The 14,599-nt window shown below is 40.9% G+C and overlaps 1 protein-coding gene across 1 annotated transcript in view; it reads left to right on the plus strand.

The window, feature by feature from the left end:
* Positions 1 to 14,599, plus strand: part of LOC121350117 (WASH complex subunit 2A-like) — a 35,540-nt gene that overhangs the window by 8,917 nt on the left and 12,024 nt on the right. The window contains 12 exon segments of the mRNA XM_041461154.1: positions 69 to 181; positions 970 to 1,042; positions 1,855 to 1,911; positions 3,818 to 3,985; positions 4,584 to 4,717; positions 6,475 to 6,567; positions 7,083 to 7,187; positions 8,108 to 8,224; positions 9,606 to 9,769; positions 10,200 to 10,311; positions 11,071 to 11,256; positions 12,276 to 12,458. Of these exon segments, the coding sequence (XP_041317088.1) occupies positions 69 to 181; positions 970 to 1,042; positions 1,855 to 1,911; positions 3,818 to 3,985; positions 4,584 to 4,717; positions 6,475 to 6,567; positions 7,083 to 7,187; positions 8,108 to 8,224; positions 9,606 to 9,769; positions 10,200 to 10,311; positions 11,071 to 11,256; positions 12,276 to 12,458 (1,505 nt within the window).

Raw genomic sequence — 14,599 nt, forward strand, 5'->3', positions numbered from 1 at the left:
TTGACTCTAATTGCCTTTTCTGAAACTTGATCAGTCTTACCAAAGCTCGTGTCTCTTATACTTTTTAGATGAAGATGATGATATCTTCAAGCCTCCTAAACTGACTGATGAGGACTTCACACCATTTGGTTCAAGGGGTGGCCTCTTCAGTGGTGGAACAGGCCTCTTTGATGATGAAGAGGTGAGAATGCTGCAGATAGTAGAAATTGAGTGTTTCCCCCTTTTAAAAACAAAACAAAAGATCCATAAAAATCCCCACCTGTGGAAGACAGAGAGGACAAACAGCATTTTGTTGCTCGGTAATATTGTGGAGTAGCATAGCTTTTCAGTGGGGAAGAACTACACAAGTGACATACTTAGGTTCCCCTTGGTACGATGTTCTCTCTTCTGCAGTACTGCTGCTGAGAGATTCAAGTGTGGTTCAGGCTCTGTATATTGTTGGAGATTGGTACAGGGCACTGCAACCTGAACACAGGAACAACAGTGGGAGTGTTCTGCAATGTTTTTGAGCTGTAATGTATTTCCCTGCACATATGTTTTATCCACATGAAGTTCAGGAGTATTTTTATGCTTGCCCTGACCTGAATTTTTCCCACAAACCTTACTGTATAAACTTCAGTAGGAAAGCTTAGAAGGGTATAGTCAGGACCTAACCATCTGTGGATTAATTAGTGTAAGTCCTTGAAGGTATGCAAATAAAAAGTCATTCCTTCTTTTCAGCAAACAGACTAGTGATCGGTAAATTAAATTTTAGAAGAGTGCTGCATTTCTGAATGTATGCGATCAAGTTAACACTTGAGTACCTAGGTTTAAGTCTGTATTTGCAGACATCCTTTTGAGAAAGGAGTCATAATTACCTTCTCTGTCTTGGCTTAGAAGTGAACATTCAATATGGAAAAATCAGCATCTGTAATTTCCTACAAAAATAAATTCACCACTTCCCCCCTTTGCATTTTCATCTATGAGCAGAGTGATCTTTTTGCTGAAGCACCAAAAGGGGAAGAACCAAAAGAGAGAGAGGAGAGAGTCCCAGTAAGTGAAGGTAAGAACCAACAGTTGCCTCCTGTAGTCCTGTCTATGCTGTGATTTATTACTGCTAGCAGCTAGGCCATTTGTTCCCAAACTAGAGAGACTGGTGTAGCAATTACAGAGCAAGTCTCTTCTCACCAGTCTCAATAGAGAACAGCTGTGTTGAATTTTATGTGTGTGTGTTTGCTATGATGTGTTACAGACACCTGCTCTCCTAGAGCTGAAAGGATATCCTTACTGCTGTTGGCAGAGCTCTCTGTGTGTGCTGGGTTCCTGCTTCTCAGGTGTACTTTGCAGGATCCACACTTGTGGGTTTGAGGGGAGCAGAGATTTCTTCTTGCAGATTAATTCACATGAGTTTCCCATTAGGTGCTTATCAAGACCCTTAAGGACTCTGACCCTTAAGGTCTGTGCAATACAATTCTGTATTGCAGAGCTTTTGTTGAAGCACTGTATTTGATGAATTTTCAGATATGTGTTGGGAGACTAAGCCATTTTGTTTTGAATGTATTGTGTTGAAGTGATTTAGAGTGTGCGAATATGAACTGTTGTAAATAATGGTGTATGTAAACTTGTAATGTGTTTGTAAGCTTCAGTGTAGTAGAGCTGCTTTCTGGAGTTTAAATGGAAAAAAAAAAATGGACTGTTACATATATTTGCAAAAGCCCAGAAGTTCAAGAAGAATGTGTAAAGAGTTCTGAGCTCTTAAGAAATAAAAAGCAGCTCAGACAACTTCTTGGATTCCTCTTTCTGTGGTAAAGTTCTGAAGGCTTTTACAGCATAAAATAAGTGCATCCATTTGTAATGTACTTCCTATGATTTCAGCATCCTGTACAAAGTCCTTAAAGAAAGTTCCTGCAGGTGCAGTATTTCTGTTTCCAGGTATGATTTATTCAATAGCCAATAATTCAATAGCTTCATGCACAAAATGCTGTTTTCTTTAAAACCTACTGCTGAGGTTTTAAAGAAAAAACTATCCAAATACAGCAACACTGCATTGCTTGATCATGTGCTTAATGGCAAATACAGATGCTTCTACCATGCTAAGCCTAAACTGCAGCATGTTTTATGGATAATCACAGATTCTGGAGGAGCTCTGAAGGTAGGTGTCACTGATGGCAGATATTAGCAGCTGTCAGCTTCAAGTGTTGTGCTCTGAACTTTTAAGAATGTGTGTCACTTCAGCTGATATTATGCAGCTTAATTCTGCTGTGCATGCAGTCACAGCTTCCACCTGTAGCCTGAGAAGGAACTGCATTTTGTTCTTTCACATTTTATTATATTGCCTTGGGTTAGCAGAAGAACAGTTTAAACATCAAGTTCCTGTGTTAAGACCAGTCTTGTTTTTCTGGTTTTGATTAGGAGGATCTGAATACATGGAGAAGAACCAGATCTATAACTTGGAGCTAAAAATAAAGAATTGTACTAAGATCTCTTTTTCTTATCAGAATCCAAGCTGATCAATGAAAAGAAACATGTCACCAGTTGTTTTTGAATTTACTGACAAAGATTGCTGTCAGTGTGCAGGCTCTTCACTTGACTGAGGTACCTGAATTTTAAGTTTTGGCCTTTCTTAAAGGTCTATTTTAAGACTGGCTTCAGTTAACTGTGACCTCAGCATAATTCTTAGAGGAGGAAGTACATAAATACAGACTTTTAACTCCAGGGTCAAAGATATATATCAACAATGGGACTTCTACATAATTGTAAAACTCAGTAGCAGAGTTCAAAATAGCAGATGTGTGGGATTTTTTTACCCTTTCTTCCTGGAGGTACTGTTGTATAAGCAGTGAGTTTATTCTTTAGTTGCTCCCTCCCAATAACTTGTAGACAGGCTGAAGTCACCAGAGAGAAGCCAAGATTGAGGCTCCTTTGCTATTCCAGTGAACAGTTTGTTTAGGAACTCAATAATCTTTAATAAATAACCAAATTTTGTGGCTGTATTCCTGTCAATCCTAAGGAACTTTATAATTGCATAATTAATAAGAACCTGCTGCTGATCAAAATTTGAGGTCTGCTGACTTAACCAAATAGCAGTTGTTCTACTTTCTGTCGAACTTTCATTCAAGTATCTCCCCACCTCTGTCTCATTTCCAAGCATCTACACGTGTGAAGCCAAAAGACAGGCTGAGGCCATTAGGAGTGTTTGCAGATGGTCATGCTCTCAGCACTGAGGCTGGACATTTCTACACAGAGGCAGAAGGAGCAGTTGCTCTGGCTGGCTCTAATCAATTGCTGCCACAGCTGGTGTGTGCAGGGATCTCGTGGCCAGAGCCAGCCTCGTACTGCAGTATGGCTGCTGGGCTCGCATGGCCAGTGTGCCTCCTGGGGACAACTCAGTCACCTGTCCTTCCTTCTCCCCAGGCACATCACCATGCTATTGGGCCACAGTGCTGCGGTGTACTAGTCAGTACAGTAGGATTCTGGTTTGGGAAGTCCACAGGGGCAGCAATGTGGGACTACTGAGTCTTCTAGCTCTGTTCCTGGAAAGATGAGCTGTTCCTAGGGAAGCTCATGGCTTCCCTAGAAATACTCACTGGCTGCTGTTCCTAGGGAAGATGAGCAGGTTTGAGGAAGAAGTGGCTGCAGTGAGAGTGAGGGGCTGTGTGTGACTTGGCTTTATCAGAATGTGTCTAGCTAATGCTTTTGATGTGGCACTGTTGCAGGAGCGCCTTAAAAGTTGCTGAGATGGAAACTATACCTGATGTCACTTACTATGGCAATTCAGCTTTTTGGTAACTCTGGCAATGTTATTTTGATTTTTATTCTGCCCCCATCTGACCTGCAGGAGGAAATGATGTGTTTAGTTCCACTGTAATTGGGGAAAAAGACAAGAAATCTGCAGCACGGAGCACAGAAAAAACTCCAAAACAACCTGGGAAAGTTGTTCTATTTGATAATGATGATGATGATGATGACTTCTTTGTATAAGCAACTAAAAAGCCTCCAGATCCAGGTACCTCTAAATGTTTGTGGTGAAAGATTAAACACTGAAGGTCATCAAAATTCAAACTGGTAGGAACCAGTGGGTTATAAAATTCAGACCTTCATCACTGCGACTTCTGCTTGGGTTTTGGGAGGTTGTGGTTTGGTTGATTTTTGGTGTTCTGTTGTAGAGGGGTTTTTTGTCATTGGTAATTCTTTTCATCAGTGACATGGGGCTGGTTTGTTTGTACATGCTCTCCCCTGACTTCTCTCTAAGCATGCTCCTTCTACCACTAGAGCAGTATCTGGACTTGAGTCAGGGAATTGGTACAGGCTTTATTCACACAGCCTTGAATCTTTGTGCCCAGCATTCCCTATTAGCAGGGTCTAGGCCTGTGCTAAGCCAATACAAAACACTGCCTTTGGAGGTGCCAGCTGGCTCAGCTGCTTCACTGCATATTCGGTCACCAGTGCTTTCAGGTAAGTGGTGTTTCACTTTGGGATCTTGTCTGGCTTTTTCTCTCAAAGACTTCGGATATTGGTCATCGTTAAACAGTATGGTATCTTTTGAGACTCTTATCTTCTGTTCTGTATTCCTCAGTCCCTGTTGGTTTTGTCTCTTTATGTAGTCAAGTCCACAGCTGACCTATTTGATGATGATGAAGAAGGTGATTTATTCCAGGAGAAGCCTGCCATTCCGTCTGTGGTTGCTGGCACAACTAAAGAAACGGAAAGCCATAGGGAGGCAATTGTGGAAAAAAAGGTAATGGCATATAAATGGATTGTTTAGCTGAGGTTTTAGGAAGAGTTTCTAGTGCAGTTGAAGCAGTCTCTATATATAACACTATGAAAGTGATATATTTATGAAATAGGTCTAGGTTCATAGGGTCTTCCATAATTTAGTGCTTCAGTGGTCCTTAAATGCCTTTTGCCTTTTAAACTTGGGGTTTATTTGAGATTTTTATTTGTGTGGGCATTGATTGAAAGAATCTTATTAAGGCGGTATTTAAATGAGAGCAAAATGAAAAGCCTCTGATAATAAAAAATGTTTATGAATTTCATGGCTGAAATGAAACTAGCCTGAGTTGCAAACCTTTGGTGTTACAGTTCTGTGCTGCAGAAATTGTCTGCTTTTCCACCAGCCACTGACAGCAACTTAACTGGTAACCTACAGCTTGTGTGTGTGAAGGGAGAGGAGGTTCTACCTACGCATTTACAAAACTTGGGGTGTTTAGTTTTTTCAGATGAAAACTCCTCTGAGTTGTAGAAAGCTCTGAACATGATACTGAGCACATGCATATTTATGTGAGAGAGTTAGGAGAACCTCCTAATACCCACTCCACTTTCAGAACAGTACCTTCAGGAAAGTAGTAATGCTCTTTGTTTCTGTAGTAGATACTGTATATACTCATTTTATACGTTTCATCCAATGAGTATTTGAACATAATTAGCTGCAGGGACTCTTCTGGACTGAGAGGTACAGTGCTGGGGATATCTAATGCAAATTGCTGTAGCACCTTCTCCACATTGTCCTATGAGAAGCACCTGAGCACAGGGGCCAAAGCCAGCTTCTATTTCTGCTGCAGTGCAAGAGAATCCATGCTCAGTGAAGCAGGAGTAGTGAGAGGGATCTCACAGCACTGGGCTTTCCTAGGGAAGCAGATGATGACTGATTCAGCAGCACTCCTCCCGCTCAGTCAGGAAGAGAGGGCTGTTTTATATTCCCAGCTTTATGACAGTAGTGCTTGGATCTGGGATTGTTCTAAGTTTAATGGCAATATAGCTGGTGGCAGGCTGGGACTGTGCTGTGATAATACAGGAAATGATGGCTGGCACAAACTGCCCTTGTCCTTTATGAAACACAGCTTGTTAAAAGAAACATTTTGCTTTAGCTTCTGAGGGCTGGCATGAGTTGCTGCATACATTCTTCTGCTGAGAAGAGTGGTGTGGCAGAGAGGAGGCCTGTGGTAAGACCTGCAAGTTACTTGTGCATAGCACATGAGTTTTGGACTTCAGCCCATGGGTGACAAGCTTGGCTTCTGTCCCTTCAGCTGCTGGGATTTTGCCATCAGCTTTCCTCTTAGCAGGGATCTGGGGATCTGTCACCATTTAGGAAAGGTACTTCCCAGTTTAGTGCCCACCCCTCTCTCCCTGGGGAGGGCTGAAAAGGGGAATTCAAGGCACAAAAGGTAAAGATCAGGGGTTGAGATTAAACCAATTTACTTGAAACAGCAAAGAGATAAGAAAGCAAACAGCAACAGCAGCAATGCTGATGACAGAAGGTACAAAAAAGAGGCAAATGGTCCCTCTGCTTCTGCCACACTGAGCTGCCTCAGAGAGAGTGCTTCTCCCTGGAAGAGATTCCCTTCCCCCTGTCCCTAGCAATGACATGAGGTGGTATAAAATAACTTCTGGGTCCTGGCCACGCCCCCTCCTGGCTACTGCAAAAAGATGTGTCATAGATGTGTCAGCCCTCACTGAATCTAAATGGGTGCTGATGCAGTCTTTTTTGTCCTAAAGAGTCAAATGTCTTCAGGGGAGGACTTCAAACCTTTGTCTGAAACGCCTCCAAGAAAACAGAGGGGCCTTTTCTCTGATGAGGAGGATGCTGAAGTGAGTATTTCTTTGAGGAATTCCTACAGAAAATCCCTACAGAAATCCTTGGAATCTCAGTCATCCTGACTTCAGTCCACTCGTACCTGGGGACTCTTTATGCATTTTGTAGGATTGGGAAATCTGACGTACATGCACGTACTCTCAGCTGTTCTCAAAGTTCCTTCTTGCTCCAAGAGTGAAAGCTGATTGTTTTCCCTGTCTTCAGGGAGTTAAACATTAGTGGTACACACAGACATAAATTAAAAGCCTGAAGACAGGAAGGAGCAGCAAATTAAGAGTAAGAATCATTAAAGACTGCATATGTTTCATTTTGGCTTTCAGCTAGCAATTAACCTGCAAAGATGAGGAAAATCCCTGTGCAGTTGGAAGTGATTGGTACATCAGATAAGGCATCCACTACTTCACAGACATTCTAAACATCTTTTTTTATAAGGAAAAACATGAATATCCCCTTTAGAGTTCTTAAACATATGGCCTTGCTTTGCAAAGTGACATTTCTTTGGTTTGCACAGGATTTGTTTTCATCAAGTAAACCTGTGAAGTCCAAAGCTACATCTCTCCCCACCAGCAAGTCCATGACAAAAGCTCCACTTTCCTTATTTGATGATGATGAAGAGGTAAGTACCGTTTCCTGATACTGCTTGTGTGGGGGAACCCACCTGCACAGGCTGTTGCAAAAGCAGCAGGAAATATTCAGAAATTTACAACGCTGGACTTGCAAATGGAGCACTAAATTTCTCTTGCATTGTGCAGCAGTTCTGAGCATGTGGACAGCACTGTGGAGAAGAGTGGGAGTGGGGAGTCCTGCAAGTTCTTGAGGTCTTTTAAGTAGTTGGTAGTCAGTGCATTTCACCTCTGGACCTAAGCATGAAGGATATTATCCCTCTGACTGATATGACTAGAGAACACTGAGCAGTAGAACAAATATGAGCTTCAAGAAGTTGTTTTATCCTAAACCTGTGGTATCTGTCACATGATTGACTTGTTGCTTCTCTTGTCATGGCTGTTGAATTCCTTTTTTATCATTCTTTAATGTGTAAGAATCATGACTGCTAGTATGGAAAGAGAGGTCAGAACACAAGTTTATGCAAAAACCTTAAAAAATTTGAATTAGGGTGTGCTTTTTTAATCTTTTTACCCAGCGGTAGTTGTTTAGCTCACTTAATGCCTGTCTTCAGAATAGGATTCATTCTCCATTTCATTATACAGTTTAGAGACAGTGGCCCATTTTGTTGGCTGCTGTACTTCAGAATTTGCCAAGTGGTAGTTTTTGGCTGCTGGTCACATTTTGTGATGGAGAATCTGTGAGCCAGGCTATGTGCTAACAGGCTATCAAATGCTGTATGTGTAGAATTCCTTGTAAGAGAATATGGTGTTAAAATTGAAATTATCTTCAAAAAACACCATTTCTGTATCCTACTTACATGAGAAGTGGATGACAACAGTATCTTGTGTGCTGAGGACTTCTCAATGAGCTTTTCATTGTGGCTTTGGCTTTTGATTTTTTTTATAATGCTATATTTTATGTTGTTTTAAGGATCTCTTTGGTGTGGGACCTGCCAAGAAGCACCAGGAAAAGCCCCCAGAAGAGAGAGCAAAACAGTCAGGGCATCTCAAGAAAGCTTCCAGCTTATTGTTCAGCAGTGATGAGGAGGTACTGATGAGTGAGATTTGGTTGAAAGTGGTTACTGGGCTTTGTGCTGAGCAAAGCATAAAACTTTTGAGAAGGGAACCACAGACCAACTCTGCTGTGTCCACATGCCATACCTACCCCAATCCCTTGACTTTTTTACAGCGAAGGAGGCTGATCCTTGATGCAAATTTTCACAGTACCTTCACTACTTAGGTAGTAGAAGTCATGTGGAAGAGAAAATCAGTATTTTCAATGTAATTTATAGAAGGTTTGATAGCAAGTGAAGACTGTTGCCAACAAATCTGACTTAAAAACACTAAAAGAGAAAATAAGTTTTTTCTTACTGCTTTAAATTCTGTAAGGAAAGTTTAGCAGTTCTAGATAGTATGTATTGAGGTTTTCTTTGTTTTGAGGTGGGTTTCTTTTGTATGTGGTTTTGTTTATTGGAATTTTTATTTGCTTAAGTTTTGGTGGCTTTTTTCTTTGTTTGGCTGTTTTGCTTTTTTAAATCTAGGGATGGGAAAATGATACATAAATAATTAGGCTTCCCATAGAGCAGCCCTCTTCTAGGGATGGGCTAGGTATTGTCCTCCATCTTAAATGAAAGCCAGAGGCACTAAAGTAAATTAAAAACTTCAAAATTAAAAACTTGTCTGGAAACCTCTGAATTAGCTCATATGAACAGGATCCAGACTCTTCTTAGTCCTCCTGCCTCTCAAAATTACTCTGTTGCATAGACTTTATTACTTGTCCTGTAATTGCTTGTTTAGTAGACAACAGTAATATCTTTAGATGCATTTTTATCTTAATGTAGAATAAACCAAGTTCACATTTTGTCATGCCTTAGTCCCTTTCACAAAGAGGACAAACAAAGGTGGGAAACTGGGGAAAACCACTTGAAATGCTGGGAATAGCAAAACAAACAAGGCAGAAGTATCTTGTCTGTGGGTGGAGGTGGGTGCCTGGGGGAGAACAGGTGAAGGAAGTAAGTACAGCATTGAGCACTCCAGTAGAGGTGTCTTGGGTGTATATGTGGTGGGGTTTTTCTCTTTTTTCTTGTTTTCCCATACATCAAACTTGCTAACTATTTAAGTGACTCCAGTCAGGTTCTACTGAGTGACCCTATGCTTGTGACACTGTAGTTGACACTGACCTCAGTTGTCAAGAGCAGCTGTAACAAAATGTGTGTACTGTATTTTGCTGGATTAATACTGTGTGCCAGAAGGTGACCAGGCCCTTTGCAAAGCCTGAGCAATGCCAGATTACAGTGGCTAAAATGCAGGCAGCTAAGTACGCTAGTAGAGAGATGAAAGGACTGCCAAGATGATGAAGTGTTCCTTATAAAGAAGATTGCAAAGTGGCTTTGACCAAGACAAAAGAAAACTTGTTACTTCTTTTTAAGGAACACTGGAATGTCTCCAAGCCAGCTCAACTGCCTTCTGAGGATGGCCGAAAAGAAGACCCTGCAAAACCAGCTAGCACTGTCAGTCAGGCTAAAGATGTGAAGACAACAAGCCTCTTTGAGGAAGAGGATGAGGAGGATTTATTTGCAATCACTAAAGAGAGGTGACAGTCCTGGGAGGGGACTGGGGAGGCATTTATTCAGAATGGCCCAGCAGCCCTTCCAAAACCAGATGGACCCAGGCATATTGCAGGTGTTGGTTCCTGGTGCTGTTGTTGAGGAGGAAGTAGGGGTATGTGAGTAGGAAGGGGCAGTGCTGGGCTCTTTGTGTCTGTGGCAGGTCATTCTCTTTGCCACCACTGAACTGCCCTTTCCATTTCTATGCCAGTGATATTAAATCCTCTTGGCCTTTTTTTATCTCCCCTTCTGCAGAAAGCTTTAGACAAGAAAGTGTGTGTTAGAATTACTGGGACAGTGATGAAGCCAAGTGCTGTGTCTGGGAACACTTGCTGCAAGTGATGGTCCTAAGTGATGTTTAAACAGATGCAGTGCATGGCCTCTGAATCTTCCACTTTCTTCCTTCTCTCACTGCAGCCAAAGAAAGCCACAGAAGCCATCATTGTTATTTGAAGATGATGATATTAATGGAGAATCATTCTTCAGCTCCCAATCGATGCTACTTCCTTCAGCTGCTAAGGCTGCAGTGGTAACTCCCCATTCTTTTAAAAATAACATGGAACAGTTTGTCATTTTACAGTCTGTCTTCGTTGTTAGGTACTGAATATAAGTCTAACTCACTTTACACAATGCTAACTCTAGCAAATTGGGAATGGGAACAGGGAAGACTGAACTCTTACATGTGCACTCTTAATACAATTAGCCTAATAGACTTCAAAATTTTCTTGACCACTTACCCTAAATTTGTTTGGTTTATGCTAAAAGCCCTTCCTAAGGATGTTCTGAAAGCTCATCCATTAAATAACACTAAAAGGAACAGACAGCTTACTGCTGACTCAGTAGCCAGGGTTAACCTTTCATGCTACCCTACCCATGATGATTGAGATGTGTAAATAGGCTTCCTGCTGGCCCTCCCTATGGTGTGCTCATGCCATCCTCTGTCTTAGGCTAAGCTATAAGCTTCCTCTGTATGATGTACTGCCTGTCAGGTTGTGCTTTGGAATTGAGAGGATGTGATGCAAGGGTTTAATAGATCTGTATCTGTAGTGGGGATTCCTGTACATATGCTTCCTGGCACTCTTCAGCCAGATTCAAAAATTCATAATACTGGAAATTAAAAGTCACAAACCAAAATGTCCCATGGGAGGAAAACAGGAAAAGTCAGGTATGTTGCCAGTGTCCTACACCTCTGCAGTAGGCAAACTGAGATTCTGCTATCCCACAGCAGCATACACTTTTTATATATAACCACTAATGCTGTGTCGCCAACATTCTCCTAATTTTGCAGGAGAAAGTAAAACCAGCACAAGCACCACCTACCTTTAATGAAGAAGAGAAGGAGGAAAAGGAAGATCTGCCAGATGGAACAGTGAAGTCTAAGCAGGTAGAAGATGCATTGTGGTCTTCAGAAGAGCCTGGAGTAGCTCCTGTGCCTCGAGGAACAGATGTTGCAGGGCAGCAAACAAAGGAAAAAGTGAGGGATTTTCTTACATTAATCTGAAGTTTGGTAAAAATTCGGTTTAAAAAACACACAATTAAATAGTGCTGCTCTGGCATGGAAATATTTTTCTGAATGGGAGGAAAGAGTTCTTCTGTTTCCATTTAGCTAAATCACTTGTCAGTCAAACAGCAAATTGATTAAATGGCATTTAAAAGTTGTTTCTTGACTGATGTCCTTGAGAGGGATTGGGGTTTTTTGGGGGGAAGGAGGTAGGCAGAATCTGTTTTGATTTTCCCTCCAGAGTGGGTTGGGTACATGAACAAAGCTTTCTCTTAAAACATAGCCTATATTAATATATAGATTTTTCTTCAAGCTCAGTAACTTTGTTTCACCATCACCATGTGTGATGATTTATAAAGTGATGAGTGTTATTATGGCCTTCAGGATTGTGAATTTCTGCTGGGCAATGCTGATACAGAACAGTATTGATGAGTATTGAGTGTATTATTGCAGAGGTTTCAGCAGAACTGATCTTAGGCATAGTCTTACTGAGTGTTGAGGAATTACCAGCTGATGAATTTCCATTGCAGTTCTTACTCTTCACACTTTTCCTGAGCACAGTTAAGGTTCTGGTAGTGCTGTTCACTCTAAAGTATCCGAAGTGGTATGAGCTAGGTAACTCAGAGATAGTGGCAAAGCTGGTTGGTGCAGCCTTGTGGTGCACACACAACCTGACAGAAGAGATGAGGAGAAAACCTTATGCAGGAAGCTGCTTATCAATAGTGCCATGCGGTAGGGTACAGGAGGAAATTTGTCTTCCTTTCAGAGCTGGAAGGTGTGTTCTTTTCTTTCAACTCAACTGTCTCTTGCTAACCTGCATATTAATATTCTGTCTGCTTGGGAAAAATTACTTGAGTATGGTTGGTGCTTGGTAATGATTGCAGAACTCTTGACTACTGCTGGTGTTTAACCAAGAAAGCCTAGCAGGGTTTTTGGGCAAACTTGAAATAAATAACAGGCTGATGTGTTACTTTTTTTTTCCTTTGGTGGAGCCTTTTACAGTAATATCTTCAGAGCCAGCTGACAATTCAGATCTGTTTGCAACATCACCGCCAGCTCTGGTGAAAGATGTGAAAGGCCAAGCTAAGAAAGTGTTAAGCTTATTTGAGGAGGAAGAAGAGGAGAGACTGGAAGATGATGATGGCATGAAAAATGCACAGAAAGGAGTTGTTGTGGTGAGTGTAAGGATGTTCTTGAACACTGCAAAATGGTATTTCCATCTCTGCTTTTCTAGGCAAGGTTTTGTTTACATTTCTGTACAGATGTTTCGGTGCAACTACTTGATTTTTGCTTTACAGAACTGACTCTTCAGTTAGTCCTCAAGGTCAAAGACACTAGGAAGTAAAAGGATGTGGAGTTTTAAGCCTTGTGGTTTATCCCTTTTTTTTTTTTTTTTTTACATTGTTACAGTTTGCTGCTTGGTACATGCCTTCAGACATAGGTTCAGCAATAATTGTCTTAATCCTATGTTTACTTATTTTTTTCAAGTATGTGTGTTCATTTTTTAAAAAAGCTTCCAGCTACCGTATTATTAGTCTGGATTTTCTGATATAGTGTGTACCATCACTTGGAATTTTCAACAGCAATATCCTTGAATCTGTGGCAATATTCTTGTTTCTACTTGATGCAAATGTACTGAATTTTTTTCTGTAAGTTTAAAGTACTGTCAAAAGGTATATACTGTATACTACAGTGTACCACAAGGTTTTGTCATCTTAGCGTGACCATGTAAAGTAAGCTGCCAGTCCTGAAAGCTGTGTACACTTTACTCAGAAGCCCTTGGAACTTAATGGAATAGATGCCTCTTGGAGGGAAATCACTGTTTAGACCAGCTTCTGAGTTAAAATGGATTGTTAGCTTGGGCCCTTGTTTACCACTTGTGAATGAATACTGTGTTCGGTTTTTTGTGGGGAGCACACTGGGAGATGACTGAAAGAAGCCACATCTGTCTTAAGAATTTGGAAAAATAGAAATCCATTCACATCTTTCCTTCAAAGTTCTCGTCTGTCAGAATATAGCAGTTACAAAGTGATTAAGGTGCTGAAATGCAAAAAACAGAATGGTAATTTATGAACCTAACCTTTTTGATAGGCAAATCTGAAAGGTGCTACTACTTTTCTGGCTTATTTCAACTTACTTTGTGTTTTGTGGGTGGATGATTCTAGATGTGCATTAGGTTTTCACATATCTGGGCATAAACAGCAGTTCTAGTGCTCTAAAAATGTGACCTGGCTTTTGATACTAAATTAAAGCTGGTGCAGAGACTGAGAATGTAATAAAGAAATTACAGAAGTAAAAATCATAGGAGAGGGTGTATGGATGAAAAATGGTGTACTGGAAATTAAATTTATGCAGCCCTTTGGGGTTCCTGGAGACTTGACTAGCAATGGGTAGAATCAAGCTTTATTCTTACGATGACCACTCTCGCTGCCTGGATTTTGTGTCTGGTGTCATGGTACTGGACATCCAGTCATGCTCTGAGGAAGCGTCCTTTAATTTTAATTGTTTTAATAGAGACAGATGAGTGGTGAAACACAGATATGGGCCTTTACCTGGACATTTGAGTGGGGCCTTTGCCTTTGCACCTGGGTGCCTGCAATGACCACGATCATACACAGGCATTGGTTTTGGTGCTGGAGCTGATACTCATTACTTTGCCAGGTAATGGAGGACTTAGAGAGGGATATGTGTAACTTCAGTCTTCCCCCCCAGCAGCAAATTTGAAAGTACAAGTCCTTGCCAAAGGCAGTATGTTCTGTTCTTCCATGTGGGTGTTTGCTTGCTTTCACAGGAGAAGAACAGAGAGTCTAGCAACAATAATAGCTTTACAGGCCTTTTGTTAAAAAAAAAAAAAAAAAAATATCTTTTTTTAATTATTCTTTGAAAATGTTGCTTAGGAAGATGACCAAGAGATTCTTTTCATTTCACTACCATGTCCTGCATCCTTAGCTGAAACTTCTGAGGCATAAAAGTCTTCCTGGACTATGAACCTTACTGTACAGTCATGATAACGTACTGAAAAATTTTTGTTTTCCTCTTGAAGGAAGCTTTACAAGTAAATAGTAGCAGTTTGATCTTAGATCAGCAGACACAGATATTGTGCTGAATGTCTTCTCATTAAATTGAACTGTAAATACAAATATTTACATTGTAAGTTTTACAAATTTGGTCAAAATAAAACATAACCAGCAGTTAAAGTTGTATTTTTGTTACCAGTACAGGGCTGTAGTTTAGCCTCAGGGGAATTGTAACCTGCCTTATCATGAGGCAAATAACTTCCTCACAGAGGGAGTTTCTCACTGTATGGACCTTTCTC

The sequence above is a fragment of the Pyrgilauda ruficollis genome, unplaced genomic scaffold (genome assembly GCF_017590135.1).
Source record: "Pyrgilauda ruficollis isolate IOZ18807 unplaced genomic scaffold, ASM1759013v1 scaffold15, whole genome shotgun sequence".
Taxonomy (NCBI): domain Eukaryota; kingdom Metazoa; phylum Chordata; class Aves; order Passeriformes; family Passeridae; genus Pyrgilauda; species Pyrgilauda ruficollis.